General features: G+C 38.8%; 2 protein-coding genes across 2 annotated transcripts in view; one reads left to right on the forward strand and one right to left on the reverse strand.

Annotated features, from left to right (window-relative positions):
- LOC111862461 (protein virilizer) overlaps positions 1–2311 on the reverse strand; it is a 29314-nt gene extending 27003 nt beyond the window's left edge. Inside the window, exons 1-4 of the mRNA XM_023847918.2 lie at positions 2029–2311; positions 1529–1641; positions 1063–1198; positions 229–450 (exon numbers count right to left, since the gene is read on the reverse strand). Of these exons, the coding sequence (XP_023703686.1) occupies positions 229–450; positions 1063–1198; positions 1529–1641; positions 2029–2085 (528 nt within the window). The 5' untranslated portion in view covers positions 2086–2311. The remainder of the gene's footprint in view (positions 1–228; positions 451–1062; positions 1199–1528; positions 1642–2028) is intronic.
- Positions 2312–2774: 463 nt separating this feature from the next.
- The window catches only part of LOC111862503 (intraflagellar transport protein 172 homolog), a 43763-nt gene continuing 30177 nt past the window's right edge, over positions 2775–16360 (forward strand). Inside the window, exons 1-12 of the mRNA XM_023847975.2 lie at positions 2775–3033; positions 4584–4727; positions 4857–4969; positions 5824–6009; positions 8372–8459; positions 10117–10331; positions 11045–11212; positions 11534–11878; positions 12244–12359; positions 13213–13391; positions 13891–14034; positions 15096–15384. Of these exons, the coding sequence (XP_023703743.1) occupies positions 2995–3033; positions 4584–4727; positions 4857–4969; positions 5824–6009; positions 8372–8459; positions 10117–10331; positions 11045–11212; positions 11534–11878; positions 12244–12359; positions 13213–13391; positions 13891–14034; positions 15096–15384 (2026 nt within the window). The 5' untranslated portion in view covers positions 2775–2994. The remainder of the gene's footprint in view (positions 3034–4583; positions 4728–4856; positions 4970–5823; positions 6010–8371; positions 8460–10116; positions 10332–11044; positions 11213–11533; positions 11879–12243; positions 12360–13212; positions 13392–13890; positions 14035–15095; positions 15385–16360) is intronic.

A 16360-nucleotide genomic window follows, 5' to 3' on the forward strand; every position in this document is an offset into this window, starting at 1 on the left:
AGCATGGAGAAAACTGTGTGTCTGTAAGATTTGAGGTTTTCACAGTGGTGACTATGAAGGATGCTGTCTTCTGGGATCTGGCACTGTGTAGAACTCCTGTAAACCAATGTTCCAGAGGAACGTATCACCTCCATTTTCAGGGTAGAAAAATCCACAAGTGAGGAAACAGTGTGAGCAGGTGGCTGCAGACTGAGTGTGTCTGTGTTTATGAAACCCACTTCAACATACCTGCGCATGCTGCTGAACCCAATCACCAGCAGGTGCACTAGTGACAATCGGGTCTGTCACTCTGGGGTCTGCTGGACAGGGGACTGGTGGTGGCACCGTATGGGTTATCAACCCCTGGGGAGGAGGTGGAGGAGCTTCCTGTACAGACTTGGTGAGGACCCCATACACAGCCAATGTAATTGTGGTATACCAACCACGTAAAACCAATCCATCTGTGGGAATCTGTCAATGGATAAAAATTGATGTAACACAGAACATCTCCTACATAAACAACTTATAACAAACACCATTTCATCCTAAGATGGTGTATGTTAGGTTTACATTTAAAGTTACCGTCGGTATAGTTGGTAAAGTGACTGACTGGATGACTGAGGAATTGGGGTTTGACTCCCAAGATATTTCTGTTTTCCATAATGTTCAAACTGGCTCTGTGGCTCACACATTCTCCTATACAATGGGTACGGGGGCCTGCTTCTTTGTGGGGAAAGTGGCAAGGGCACAGATCTGATCACACTTTGATCTAATGCTGAGGTTAAGAATGGTGGAGCTATATCTGCACTCATGCATGTCTTTGCGGTGATTTAACTAATTAATTAAGCCCAGGAATAACATTACACTTTACCTACAGATAAAAATCATTTTATTCATAGCATCAAGAATACTACGGCCTTTAAGCAGTTCCAATGTTCTCCATCTAGATGGCATGCAAGATTACTGAAATTAAACACAAAGTCAGCCACACAATGGAATTCGATGTGGGTTCTGCTATAATTGTCAATTTCCAAAAAGATAATTATACTATAATTATGCTCAATTAGATGATATAATACTCACCCTTCGATCACATTCCAATTGAATATTAACATTCTGCTTATATTCTAATCCTCCAAGACTTTCAAATGTAGAAGCTCCAGGTTTGCTCAGATCATTTACAAAGAATTCTATATCAAACTGTGATGGATTCGTTGCTCTGGAAAAAAAAGAAGAAGAAATATTTGAACATGAAAGTTCAGAAACAACAGAAGTTTTAACAAATATGCCAACGATATATTTCAAAATAAAAACTCATATAAATGTTGTGTCTGCATGAGTAATACTTCACCCACAAGAAATTGGAACTGAACATAATTTGTCAAAAAGACATTCTGATCTTCAGGTTTAAAACAAACAATGTTGTCCTATAAAACAGTTTACTGCATAACCTTTTGCTTCTGTGCACTGATGTAATAACAAATGCAAAGGATTTTTTCTACACAACATGAAGGCAGAATTAGTTTATGACTGGTCACAGAAAACTCACCCAAGACGAACTCCACCTGGAAAATCGGCCTGTACGCGAGCTCCCAATGGAATTATTCGAACTTCACTAATGAATACAGGTTTTGGGAATTGTACAAGGTCTAAATTAAGTTCCTGCAAAAGATGGGGCAATTCAGTGTTTGCTTCTGGTTCAGACTGCATATTAACCACAACCGGATACAATTTCTACAGAACGTAAATAACATAAAGTACTTCAAGAATTGTTCAACAAATACAATACAAAACAAAGCAAGTACATTAAAATATCAAGGCGTAATGATAACAATTCAGCTTATCTGGTGCATATCTCCATATACTTATTTTTTTTTAGACTCAGTAAGAGATATAGCACCATTACCGCCAACGCCGTCAACCGGGATCATTACGAATTCCTTTAACTTATCAAAACCTACGACATAAAGCGTAACACTTATTAATAACTATGTTAAATTCCATAGGCTGCAGTTCTGAAGCATAAACGATGTCACACAATCCACTTGCCTCTGAACTTTCATGTGAAAACGTGTCGAAAAACAATAGCTCCGTACTGTCAGCCATGACAATCTTAAGCTTCAGAGGGGCTACAAGCTAGCCAACGTCCGTTGTAGCTTGCCAAATCCGTTTGTAACATAACAGTTGGCGTAGTTTCATTATGTTGCCTTATTGATCATCGCTATCTAATGATTCAGAATACTGAATACTTATTATATAGATGATTATCTTTATCGAATTAAGTGTTAATTTTCATTTCATGCATCCTGTTGTTAGATTGTTAGGATTATAATTCACGGATCATAGCGAATAGTAAAAATGAATACAAAAAAAAAACTCTTCCAGAGAAAAATCAGCGATGTCAGCCATGACCGCTATGACAGTGTTGACCGTGTTGACAGAGGTCACAATGTTACAGCGACTGATGTAGTTTGCCGAAACTAGCTTTAACATAACAGCCAGTACCTCCTGGGCCTCCTGGGACAGTCTTATGCTGATTACCCACTGACGCGACTAGTCGCGAGCGGCTAGCCGCTCTTTGTCGCGCGTGTCCGTTAGTCGGATTAGTGTGTATGGTACATATCCCACTGACGCGACGCGCCTGCCGAGTCTGTCGCGACCGGTCACCGCCAATTATTCAACTGCGGTTTACCCACTGACGCGGCTAACCGGCATAACTTATGATCCGTGGTCTGTAACAATCGAATTATTCGACAATGGGCACTCGATATTCGATAGTGATAAACGATATTAGATTGTGTTATCAGTGTTCTGTTATGGCCAATGTAGTGTGTAGTGTGCCTCCGTTTCCATGACAACGAGTAAACACGGAATGTATAGATTGTTGCATACCTTCAGCGATATTCAGAGTGGCGTTTTGAAACCCGCTTTTCCGTACAGAAGGGGATGTTTCATCATTGAAAAACCATTTGCGTCTTGCTTTTAATTATACTTCAGTTTCTAATTATTATCAAAATGCAGCTCAAACATTTGAAAACGATAATGCAAGCAGAGGTAAGAAAATCCCTAATATTATACCAGATTTATGAATGAATTAATGTACAAGGAGTGGGCCCTCTCGGCCCATGCACCTCGACCTACAGTGATCTGTTGTGCTTCCCCTTTATATCAGATTTAAGAACGCATATGAGAATATTTTTTTTCTGGAAAGATAAGGATAATTTGGTATTTTGAAATGCGAACTTTAAGAAGTGAATTTTTACTAATAAATTATGAGTGTTAATACATTCATAATTTTTAATAATAAATTATGAGTGTATTAACACTTACTGGAGTTTTAAATTTCAGTTATGAGGATTATTGCCGAGCGTGTTACTCTCTCGGTTACGCTCAAGACCCTCAAGACTCATGTTTGAGAGGTGCTTGTCTTGAAACTTAACTGGGAGGCTGATAATTCTTCCAGAGTTCTTGTGTTTTTTAGTCCATCTGGGAAAATGTCAGGATAGTGCCTCAGTTAGTGCATGACAGTTTCCTTCCAAATCCCTTCTAGTTCACCATTCCCTCATCATCCTATCATCTGGCACTGTTTAGTCTCAATGTTGACAGTGTTGCTAAATAACAAACTAGGAAAGCGTGATTAGGGATGTGCAGATTTGCACAGACAGTGTTTTTAAATTTATTCAGAGCTGCACAGAGTTATTCGGATATTTCTTTTTTTTTATGATTCATCTGAGATTTTCAGTGATATTAAAATTTATTCAGATTTACTTTTTGGAGTTGTTGAGTTTAGTTCCATTCTCTTCAGATTAAATGGGCATTAGTTTGTCTTTGGCACATAGAATGAATTCTAACTTGGTATCAGATTTGTTTGTGAGGTCAGTTCTATCATTCTTGCTGGATCAGCGTCAATGCTAGAATCAGCCTTAAATTCCGCTTCTGTGTTGGTTTCAACCTTATGGTTGGTTTGAAGTTACAAAAGATTTGTGGTCAGCATGATCTAGTACCTTAGATTAACTTAAGTTGGGATTGGCTCATTTTCTTGTCCAACCTATTGTACATCTGCCCATGAATTTGCCTACTTCTATCTGAGCAATCAAAGTTATGTTAGTTTCCATGGCAATATAGATACATAAATATGGAACATTTAAATTACCAGTATGTGAGCCACCAGTCCTATGACATTTCCCAATTCTGACCATGTCTGACAAAAGACTGGAGATTAACTCGGTTTCTGAAGGCTAGGGCCAAAACGTAGGTAGTTGGCAGCCCTGGTCATTCATTTTGCATGTAATTCAATACATCAGCCTTTCCTCAATATATGCAGCATATCTCAGGTATGTACATTTTGTGGTCAAAGTGCAGAAATACAGTGCAGGTACCACTGAGCCAGCTGGAAAAAGTAGTAATGCTTCTGACCTGTGTTTCTGAGGTCCATAATTCAAATCTCGGCAGGGACATTGATTATCTTCCTTAGATCTTCTGTGGTTTCCCTCCACATCTCAAGTGAAATGTCCAGGTAGCACCTCAAATTACGCCATGACGACTTCTTCCACATCATTTCCCATTCATTAATTTTATTTGTTTATATATTTTTGCTTGTGTAGGATGGAATGGCAAAAATTGCAGCCATAGCATGGGCTCCGAATAATGTCAGATTGGCAGTTTCTACATATGATCGTATAATTCATCTGTTCGATGAAATGGGTGAAAAGAAGGACAAGTTTTCAACCAAACCTGTGGACTCAAAGGTATCTCTACTCATTACATGTAGGTAGCTGCCAGATTGTACACTAAATTTGATATTATTTAGTACATTTAAAATAACCTTGCAAGTAGTGTACGATTTGTGTTTAATATACATTTTATTTTTGTTTCAGTATGGGAAGAAAAGCTATGTTATAAAAGGTTTGGCATTTTCACCAGATTCCACAAAGATAGCAGTTGGGCAAACAGACAATATCATATTTGTATATAAAATAGGAGAAGTATGGTAAGAATTTCTTAAGGAAGGAAATTCATGTTGTAGTGTTGGAATATTTTGCATTTTCAATTACCACTTCCAGTAATGAACATAATGTACAGTAATAGTGCCTAAATGATCATGTCTTTATTGCCTCTATCACTGACATTAAAATGTTCATTTATTGTTGATGCAGATCTTGTGGTAGGACATTTAATATTTAGTTCTTCACATCATTACATTTGTAATCTTAATGATCTATGTCTTTTATGTGATACCTCTCTATAAATTATCAACATCAATTGTAATTTAAATAAATAACTGTGTATTCTGTTTGACTGTAGGGAAATGTATTATGCCAGTTGCCAATTACCTTGCACTCAGATATACATCTATTGTTTTGAAGCCTACAACCAGAAATTATTCATCTTTTATACTCTCCAATATACATTGTATCTGAAGATGTCTGAACTACAAATCCTGAAACTTGATAAGATCCCTACTGTATGTTATGTGAAATTTTTCTGTACAATGAACTGTTTCTGAGAAAGCTGATAAATTGAATTTGACATTCATGTGAAATAGAATTTAGGTATTTTATGATAGAAAAGGTAAAGCTGTCTGGGTAACAGGCTGTGGAGGCCCATAGAGTAGTGGGATGGCAGTTCACAGTTAGTTTTAATAAATAGAAAGAAATGCATATATCTTATAGTTGTCTGATTAGATTGCCTGTAGATACCAAAAGATATGGAACTGATGTTGTTAGTAATTTTGATGAAGTGCACTGTGATCTATTCATTTTCAGAAAAATGCAGGTGAGATTATTTACTACAACTTCATTCATTGTTTGATTTAATCATTAATTATAATTTGTTTACATATAGGGGTGAGAAGAAGGTGATATGTAATAAATTCCCTCAGCAGTCAGCTGTGACTTGTTTGATATGGCTCAGTGAAGGTCGCATAATCTTTGGTCAGGCAGACGGAAAAGTACGTTCAGCTAATCACAAAAGCAACAAATCACAGACCTTATATGCTACGGATTCATATGTTGTATCTCTTGCCTCCAAGTAAGTAATCTCTCATTACACAAGATGGTGGCAGCCTGTTGTTAGTTAGTTAGTTATTGGAGAGGGTGGGTTTCCCCATGCACTTAGACCAGTATTGGTCCAATGTGCTTCCCTCTATGATATTCTACCAGTCTCTATACCCTACCGATATTGGTGCGTCCCATCAGTCCTGACCGAGCCAGCGAGTTCTGCCTCTACTGGCTTGGCGCTATCTATAATGCTTCCCCCATCTACCAGAGGCATTAGAGACTACTGTTGGGCGGGAAACGTCCTTGAATTTGGCTCAGTGACCTCCTTCGGAGATTAGAGGTTCTTTCACGTGCCGTAAAGCTACAACACGGGACCCACGGCTTAAAGTCCCTCCCGGAGGACTTGTTCCCTGAATTTTTCCGCCCTTAAAAATTGCACGACTTCCGCCGGGTTTGAACCCGCGTACCACGAGTCATGAGGTGGGAACGTTACCTCTAGACTACAGAGGCCGCTGTGGCAGCCTGTATGTCATATGCAGAAGATTAATGTCTTCTGGAATGTTATACTGTGTGTCGCTCTTGTACCCTGCAGATGAAAGGAGTATATTCCTCTGAAATATCAGTAAGCATCTACCAGACTACACAGCATCTCATCTCAGAAGACAGTTATCTTCATAATTACTGCTGTGAGAAGCTCAAATCTCCCACACTATTTCACACATTAATTCTATTGTAATATTAAGGGCTTCACATACTCACAATCCAATCATAACATCCAACATTGAAAAAATAAAAAATAGTATGAACTCCCTGTCATCCAGCATGTATGGGGAATGGCGTCAGCTGGTTACATAAGAAAAACTCCTGCAGAAACTCAGTATGCAGTCATAACAAGACATTTTTGCTGAAATTGTGTGGAAATCTTTCTAGGGGACATAGAAGATTGGTAGATGAATGATTTTTAATACATATACTGGAATACAATCACAAATTAAATTATCCTCTGCTCAGATGTCACTTGCTGTGTTAGTGCTGGGAGAAGTACCCTATAGTGGTTGAACATATGTGCATCACAGGTTTATTTTTTAATGTTTCATACAAATGTTAAATTTAATTAAGAATTTTTCATGAAAATCATGACAGCTGATGACAGAGAGACTGTTATTGGTAGAGCCCCATACCAGCAGAATTAATACTACTTGCAACCAGCATGTACAATATTCTGTCCACACTATATTACTACTATCTCACTTTGGAGCTTTGTGATTTTATTGTATAATGATAAAATCTGGATAAGATAGAGCATGGGTGAAACAGAACCACAATATTAGATGAAAATGTCTCTGGTTCAAAGGCTATAGGGATAAAAACAATGTAAAAGTACCTGTAATAAATCGAAGTGATGCAGAAACAGAAGGAAGGAAAGTACAAAATAAAGGAAAATAATGTGTTCGAATATTTGTTGCTTTCTCTTCACATAACTTCATTCTGCACTCTAATTCATGGGATTTGTTTGAGAAGGGCCTTTCATCTCATAAGTCAGAAAGAATTAAGCTCAATCATCAATGTGCAGAATGTAAGATCTGAAGCTTACATGACAGTTAATTAAAATCTTGACATACCTGAGAAGATTTTATTAATAGGCAGAATAATTTATTGCTGATCACAGTGGCTGTGTGGTCTAAGGCATGAACTGTCTTCGCTCGCTCGAACACTGGGGTCGTCAGTTTGAATCCCACTTGAGGCATGGATGTCTCTTTGCATTTATTCAGTGTTTGTGCTATCATGTGTAGGTAGTGCCCTTGTGACAGGCTGATCTCCCATCGAAGGAGTCCTATCAACTGTATAAAAGATCAAGAAACTGGAAAAGTGGCCAAGGTCCAACAACGGCTGTAGAGCCATATGTAGATAGATAAGAGTACGTTATTAGATTTCTGGAAAAATTATATCAAAAAAGGAGAATAATAAGGAGGAAACAGAAGGAAGTCTCAAACATATGCTGCTCAATAAGAGAGTAGTGTATCATCCTCTAACAAAAAGAAAGCTGGTAATTGGTGAACAGAACTGATCAGTCTTGACCACTCAGCATTATTTAGGGACACAGTGAGCTTCAGTGTAGCAGTGATAATGATGAGAGTTGTCTAAAAATTATGTTGATGTTTCCAGGGTCCATAATTCATGCGGGCTAGTTGCCTTGCCTTCTCTTTGTTGGAGGATAATAATTTGGTCACAAATACTAGATGTATGGGACGTGTACTTTGCAAAGACCATATAATACTGCAGCAGTTACTTGTGATAGATTATGATTTGATGTTTGATTAAATGATTTTCTGAAATGTGGCTAGTATTTAACAGTGCTTAGTGTTTTATCATATTGACATATTCCTTTCTAGCCCTCGAGGAACAGGCTTTTTATCAGGACATGAAGATGGCACCATTGTACGATACTATGTGGTTGAAGATTCAAGTATGGAAGAACAGGTGATACTAGTTAATCTTTTTAAAAGTTACACTGTTGTACGCTGAAGCATATCAGTACATTGTGTCAAAGTAAGCCATTTGTTCTGTGCTCTAAACTTCAAAATGAATTGATGGACTCATAACAAATCTATTTGAGTTCTTCATTATCGTCAAATGTGAGAAAGTGTCACCTGGTAATGAGAATTGTACAAACTGTTTTTTTTTTCAATTCGTTTAGTGGGGGATGGAGTCCAACTGGGTCCACTCGGCACGGCGGCCACTGATTGGCCTCTTGTAGCCTGCCCTGGGTGATTATGATGATGGAGAATTTGGTGGAATGAAGATCTGCAGGGGAAACCAAAGTACTCGGAGAAAACCTGCCCCAGCGCCACTTTGTCCACCACAAATCCCACTTGACCAGACCCGGGTTCGAACCCGGGCCGCCGTGGTGGGAAGCCAGCGACTAACAGCTTGAGCTATGGCGCGGCCCTTGTACAAACTGTTGCTGAACATGTTTCCTTGCCACGCATATGGTATAAAAGTAAAATTGTCCCTTTTCTTGACTAAGTAAGCTCTACGCCATGAAGGGGTGTGGAGGAGTGGATGTATATATCCACATTTTTATGATTTTGGCACTAACTGGGGCTGAATGGTCAGCTTCATGCCCCAGCTGCTTTACCCCTGGTGAAAGAGCCGTGGTACCCATTGAATAGGAGGTTGTGAGGACCCCAGAGCCCGTCTGGATGACAGGGAGAAGAGAAAATTCTTGACCTTACCAAGACTCAAACTCAGACCTCTTGGTCATCCAGCCAGTAGCCAGTTGCTATACTGACTATGCTATCCCAGTTCCTGTACATTCTCACACATGAAAGGAAATGTTTTTCTTTCCTCTGTGTCTGTTACTGCAGTCTGATTGGAGCCTTGGTCTCCTTCATGTCAGGTCTCTGTATATTCTTGCTGAGCCTGTCTCTCTAAATACCACTCCACCATGACAGTTTGGAGGCAATGAAGACTCATATTGTGATCTCCTAGGTTATGACTTTGTGTAGTTTGGTTGGTGGGTACCAGTGTTTTGGGGGAATATATTGCCTCCATTTTCAGGGTAGAAGGCAACTGCAGTCCTGAAGATGGAGGCAATATGGTTCTCTGAAACATTGGTACCCATCTATCTTAACCCAGGAGACCACAATATGCACCTTAGTGTTGGTCTCAATTATCCTATGTAATTGTGAGGCCATAGCTTACTTAAGATTTTGCCACCTGGGTCAGTTCTTCATGGAACCAAGTGACTATTATGACACCCCCATAAATAAAGTCCTACATTTAATTTGAAGGGTAGGATTAATAAAGGGTTAATCTAAAGGGGAAGCACAATAGATCATTGAAAGTCGCAGTGGGAGGGCTGGATTTTATGGTGCACCCCTTACACACATACACATACATAGTGTTGGTCTCCCAAACCTCTTCGTCCTTAAGGCTTGTTAATAGCAAATTCTTAGTAGCTGACCAGCAGAAAAGTTATAAAATAATACCTTTAAGTGTATGCCCTTGAAAGTGTTGTCTGGCTCCTGCTGTTGCCCAGCTATTACCCTACATCCTTCTCATTTCATCATTTCTAATTACCATACTATTTCTAACTCAGCGTTGTAATATGTAACTTGTGTATTCACTTTTGTAGGGACGAGTGACTGTTCATTCAGCCCCGCCATATGCATTGGCATGGCCCATGGGACACATACTGGCTGCAGGGTCTGACAGACGTGTTGTGCTGTACAGCCGAGAGGGACGTGTGGTGAGACAATTTGATTATAGCCGAGATGACACAGAAAAGGAATTCACGGTAGCTTGCTGTAGCCCAAGTGGGCAGGCAGTGGCTGTTGGCAGCTTTGACAGGTAAATATGGGGCCAGAACTGATCAAATCCATTTACTATTATTATCCCGCCTTCCTCATACTTAATCAAGGAACAAAAGAGTCTCAAAGAAAAATAGTAGATCTTATTAAACTGTGTTTTGTATCTTGTGTCAGTTCATTGTACAATAAGCTATTTTTATCAAACAGATGATGTTTTGATTTCGCTTCATGTAAAGTTGATGGATGTTATATTCAGGTTGTGACATCATGGCAGCAAACATTGGTATTCACCTGCAAGACTACATGTGTCACAGCCTGGAAGACCAGAGAGTGAAAAATCACCTCTGTGAAAACCTAATATGTAGATGTTCTTGTCCATGGTGTTTATTATCAATATTATTTCTTGTAATTGAAAACCTACATGTATTACATCAGTCATATTGCACCATTACAAACTAAAATTAAGGTCCCTTAACCTCTGAAGTCAGCATTTAAACTCCTACTAGCTGTGCACTGCAGATTTATATAAACAGTAGCAACCCTCACAGTCTGACAAGGACATATTGTGGATAACAGCTTGAGGAGTTAACAACTTGTGAGTAAATCATTTGATACAAAATTAGTATTTTTACAGATGAAAATTTCAAGCAAGCATGATCTTCCAATTATGCTTCCATTATATGCACATCATGTGCAGAGTACATAATATAGTTCTGGATGTTGGATTTATTATGTGACTGTATTTGTGCACAGGTTACGGGTGTTCAGTTGGAGTCCCCGGAAGTCTTCATGGGAGGAGAACCAGCCCAAGGAGATCCCAAATCTGTATACTATTACAGCACTAAGCTGGAAGCGAGATGGATCACGGGTTACATGTGGAGCTCTCTGTGGAGCTGTTGAAATGTTTGAGTCAGTGCTGAAGTGAGTAGATTTGACGTTTATAGAAAAACAAGGGGCTCTGTGGAGATTTTGTTAAAGTTCTTTACTACTGCATACACTTTCGGTCTTATAAACCGCATCTTGTTAACATTATATTTAGGTAATCTAATTGATGCAGTAGAGCTGAGTCAGTATAACGACAGGCTATGGGTTGGATGGCTAGGGTTTGATTCCCGGGTGGGGGCAAGAGATTTTTGTCTTCTCCACAGTATCTAGACTAGCTCTGGGGCCCACCCAGTGTGTTGTTTACCTCACTAATACTCAATGTTAATCCTTTGTTAATGTCTTGTTTCTTTTTAATAGGCGCACACTATGGAAGAACAAATTTGAAATGACATATGTTGGACCAAGCCAGGTACTTGTAAAACCATTAGATCCTGGATCACGTGGTGTTATTCTCAAATCACATTATGGTTACGAGATTGATGATGTGCGCATCATGGGCCGGGACAACTATCTTGTTGCTCGTACTTCAGAAACTATCCTTCTGGGGGACTTACAGCGTAACTTACTCAGTGAAGTGCTCTGGAACAGCTCTGGGCGAAATGAAAAGTTCTACTTTGACAATCCAGCTGTATGTCTTATCTTCAATGCGGGTGAACTCAGTCTGGTTGTGTATGGTGAGAACGACATTCTAGGATCCGTTAGGTTGGTACTATTTTAAGTTAAGTTTGCAGTTTTTATGACAATGGTTTAACGTAATCCTTAAAATATTTTTTTGGATAGTGTCCAGCATATGAAAGTAGGGTTCAACAGAGAAGGCGTATCTTCAGATTATTTTCACCTGAAGAAGGAAACAGAACAAATTTCCAAAATTTAATGATTTTTATAAAACTGGAAGTTGGGACAATGAACAAAGTGCAAAAGAATAGTTTTAACCATGGTACGATTCTATCAACCATTTGTTAAGTTGCAACATATATTTATATGCAAATTAAACTGATTCCTGTACATTATATACAGGACACAAGACTGCATCTGTATAGTTTTTCTTTCTTGTGCTTCTTATTCAGGACAGAATTCATGAACCCACACCAAATCAGTGTGCGCTTAAACGAAAGACGCCTGAACACCGCTGAAGATAACAAGAAATTGGCATATTTGCTCGATCTCAAGACCATTTGTATAGGTAAAGAATATGAAATAAAACAATTCTTTTATTTAGATAATAAAATCCATTATATATATTAGAGCCCAGAAGGCACAGTCGGTAAGTGGACTCACTGCAATCTGGACAATCAGTGTTTGGTTTCTGACAGAGGCAAGGGTTTCCTCCTCTGCATTCGAGGGAACATCATAAGTTAAAAGACAGTTAAATATCTTATCCTTTGATGTATGCTGTTCCACCTGTTTACTTTGATCCCTAGAATGATAATCCATTTCTGTGCATATTTTTCAGCATTACAGATTCCCATGGTATTAACCTCAGAAGTTTGCATTGTCACTATTTGTAATTGTTAATGTATGAAAAACGTTTTATACAGAAGCTGTAAGTGTGTTATTGCTTTATGAGGATCAAAATTGCTGATAAATAAACATCAAGACATCAATAAATGATGCTAAATCTCAAAGTATGAATTTAAAAACTGTTTATACTTCTAAATTGAAGTAAACCTCCTGCTTATATTTAAAAAGGCAAAGTTGTCCTTATGCTTAAGTAATTAAGTGTATGAAGGTGTATGGGGGAGTGGGTTTATAGACCCACATTTTCTTGACCTGGGCACTAGTTGGAGGTGAGTGGTCAGCTTCACGCCACGGCCGATTTACCCCTGGGGAAAAGCCCCAGGTATCTATTGGCTAGGAGGCTGGATGGGCCCCAGAGCCGGTTTGGATGATGTGAAGAAGTGAAAATTCTTGCCCCCACCGGGACTTGAACTTCAACCCCTTTTAGTTGTCCAGCCCATAACCAGTCACTATACAGACTGTGCTATCCCGGCTGATGTTTAATCTCAAGGCATTTCTTCTCTCATTCTTTTTGTCAGTGGACCTAGTATATGGGACAACTATATCGCAGGTGACACACGATTCGAAGATTGATTGGTTGGAGCTTAACGAGACCGGACACAAGTTGCTGTTTCGTGACAAGAAGATGCGCCTCACATTAGTTGACATCTTGAGAGACCAGAAGAGTTCAATTTTAAATTTCTGCACATTTGTACAGGCAAGTAATTACCTTTAGTTATATTAACGTATTCCTAGTGCAGGAACTTAGTAAGATCTGAACAAGAAATTTTCTGAATCTAGTGCCAAGGTCTGGAATGCATGGAGTTTATACCTTTGTGGGATGTGCTGCCGCATGGGGCAGAAATCGCCTGTAGTAGTTCAGCCGCGGAGCTGAATGGCGGTTTTGGGAGGTTGACATTCCTGGAGGTGAGTCACTTGTTCTTCCAGCGGTTGGGAGCCTTTGGCGGACACCTTATAACCGAGGAAGGTGATCTCAGGTACTCGGAAGACGCACTTCACCGGGTTGATGAGGATCCCATACTTCTGCAGTCGGTCAAAGAGTGCCCGTAGGTGTTGCTTATGTTCCTCTAGAGACCGGGAGAAGACGAGGATATCGTCCAGTTCCCACACCTTCAATACACTTCCGTTGTACAGCATTTATACATGTAGTAAAACTTTACCTTTACTGACACTATGCATTTCATTCTGTCAAACAGTGGGTGCCTGGTAGTGATGTGGTTGTTGCACAGTCACGGAGCAATCTGTGTGTGTGGTACAACATTGACGTTCCAGAACAAGTCACTTTGTTCAACATCAAGGGAGAAATAGTGGATGTTGTAAGAGCAGATGGAAAAACAGAGGTACATTTATTTTGATTATTAGATAACAAAAGCGCTTCCTAGGTTATGTTCATTGTTATATAGCAAAATAGCATTATGATATATATCATGTCCATATATGTGTCTGTCCCTAGTAACTTTTGAATCAGTACTCAATATTTCATGAAACTTGGTATGAATACTTTACTACTGAGAACTACTAAGTACTTTTTAATTTCCTGTCATATTTAATACAGACATGGTGACAGTTAGTGGATGAACCCAAGAGTGCACACAGTGGAATATTGCAAATGTGTAGTTCTGGGAAGAATTTAATTTGGACATTGGGACCATTTACATTTCTTATTCTTCTCTCCATGATATAGAGCAGGGCTATCCAACTCGTGGGACATGTGCTGTAGCCCATCAATTAATTTTTTTCACCCCATGAGAGTATTGTTCTGCTCCCCAAAATATATATAACACTTTCCTCTTTTTCCAAAATTTCAGTGAATCTTGTCGAAGAAACTATACAAAAAGTGCTTACTAAATATGTAGCGCAGTTTTTTATTTGATTTCAAATGACATCTGATAAATAACTTATAAAAATAAGCTATAGAGTTAAGTGTAACTATGTGATCATGTATATTACTGGCACATTGGAAAACATTTATTTCTTATAATGCAGCTCATGAACAAGTACCTAAAATATAATGCAGCCCCTCAGCAGTTTGAAGTTGGACAGCCCTGGTGTAGACAGTCATACCTGTTTTGACTTCACATACTCAGCCATCTTTTCCAAGGCCTTCCTTGGTCTCAGTATCTCTTTGGTTCATACTGTAGAATTTGTTTTGGTATCCTGTCATCATCCATTGTATTGAGATCGTTTATTGAGTTTTGTCTATGTTCATCTATTTTATTCTGTACTGAATGTGCTTTCAGTTCTTTCATAGTATTTTGTAACATATGAATTTATAGATAGAAATGTATGTGCATTTTAAGTATCCTTAGAAGATTAAATTAAGTAGAGGTAAGAAGCTGGAAGTTTCATACATATGAACCACAGGCTTTCAGTGTATACATATCAACTACACCATTTGCAGGTAGTTGTTCAAGAGGGCCAGCATCAGCTGGGATATGAGTTGGACGAGGGCCTTGTTGAATTCGGTACTGCAGTCCATGATAACGATTTTGGTCGAGCCATCATGTTCCTGGAGTCCCTAGGAAACAAGCCTGAAGCTGAGGCAATGTGGAGCAATCTTGCCAGCATTGCTATTGATATGAATAAGTTGCAGGTGGCTGAGCGATGTTACGCTGCTCTGGGAGATGTTGCTCGAACACATTATCTACGAGAAACTATAAAGCTAGCAGATGAATATGCAAAATCAAATGGTATTTAACAGATTTAACTTCCTTCCTTCCTTCCCCTCAGCGCTACAGCTCAGGGTGAGCTTTTACCTCCTGAACAATCTGCCTCAATTCTTCTCTATTAACGGATTTAAATATTAATTTTATATACAGAAAAATTCCATGTATATTTAATCTCCGGCTTTTCTTACGCTAATTCAAGATAACCCAACTTGTGAAAGGTGCCTACAAGAAAATGAATCAGCCACACACATCCTATGTGATTGTGAGGCCATAGCTTATTTAAGATTTCGTCACTTGGGTCAGTTTTTTATGGAACCAAGTGACTTTCATGACACCCCCATAAGCAGGGTCCTACACTTTATTAAAAGTGTAGGATTAATAAAGGGCTAATCCAAGGGGAAGCACAATAGATCATTGAAGGTTGCAGTGTGGGGGCCGGTTTTTATGGCCCACCCCTTACATACATACATACATACGCTAATTCAAAGTTTTTACTATATGGAGGTTATGCAAAATCATATCAGTAAACTGTTCATACTTTTAAAAGATTTTCTATATATATTTATTGTAAAATAGTTCTCTTACACAGGTAGTTAAGGAAACAGTTTCTACACAAATAAATATGATTACATTAATATCATATTGATCAATAACAGTTTCTGGCAGAGAGAAAATGTGAATGTCAATTGTTGATCAGACAACAGTCATTCTAAATCAAGGTATGAGTTCTGGTAAGTTGAGAATTTATTCCACCAGATATGGATTATTTGCTAAATTGAAATTCATTAAATAGGGGAATATAATATATTACTTTTTGGACTTTGGCTGGAAATAAGAAAATGTTCACTATATGTGGGATTTATACCTACAAAGTGAACTCAGTCTCACCTCACCCTACAAACTATACATGTGGAAACACTTTTTCAGACTCCCGCCTGGAAGTGGTAAGGAAAGGAGCACAGTCCAGTGAAATGTGGCTCTGAAAGAGGGCAACTTC

This window comes from Cryptotermes secundus, unplaced genomic scaffold, assembly GCF_002891405.2.
Source record: "Cryptotermes secundus unplaced genomic scaffold, Csec_1.0 scaffold816, whole genome shotgun sequence".
NCBI classification, from domain to species: domain Eukaryota; kingdom Metazoa; phylum Arthropoda; class Insecta; order Blattodea; family Kalotermitidae; genus Cryptotermes; species Cryptotermes secundus.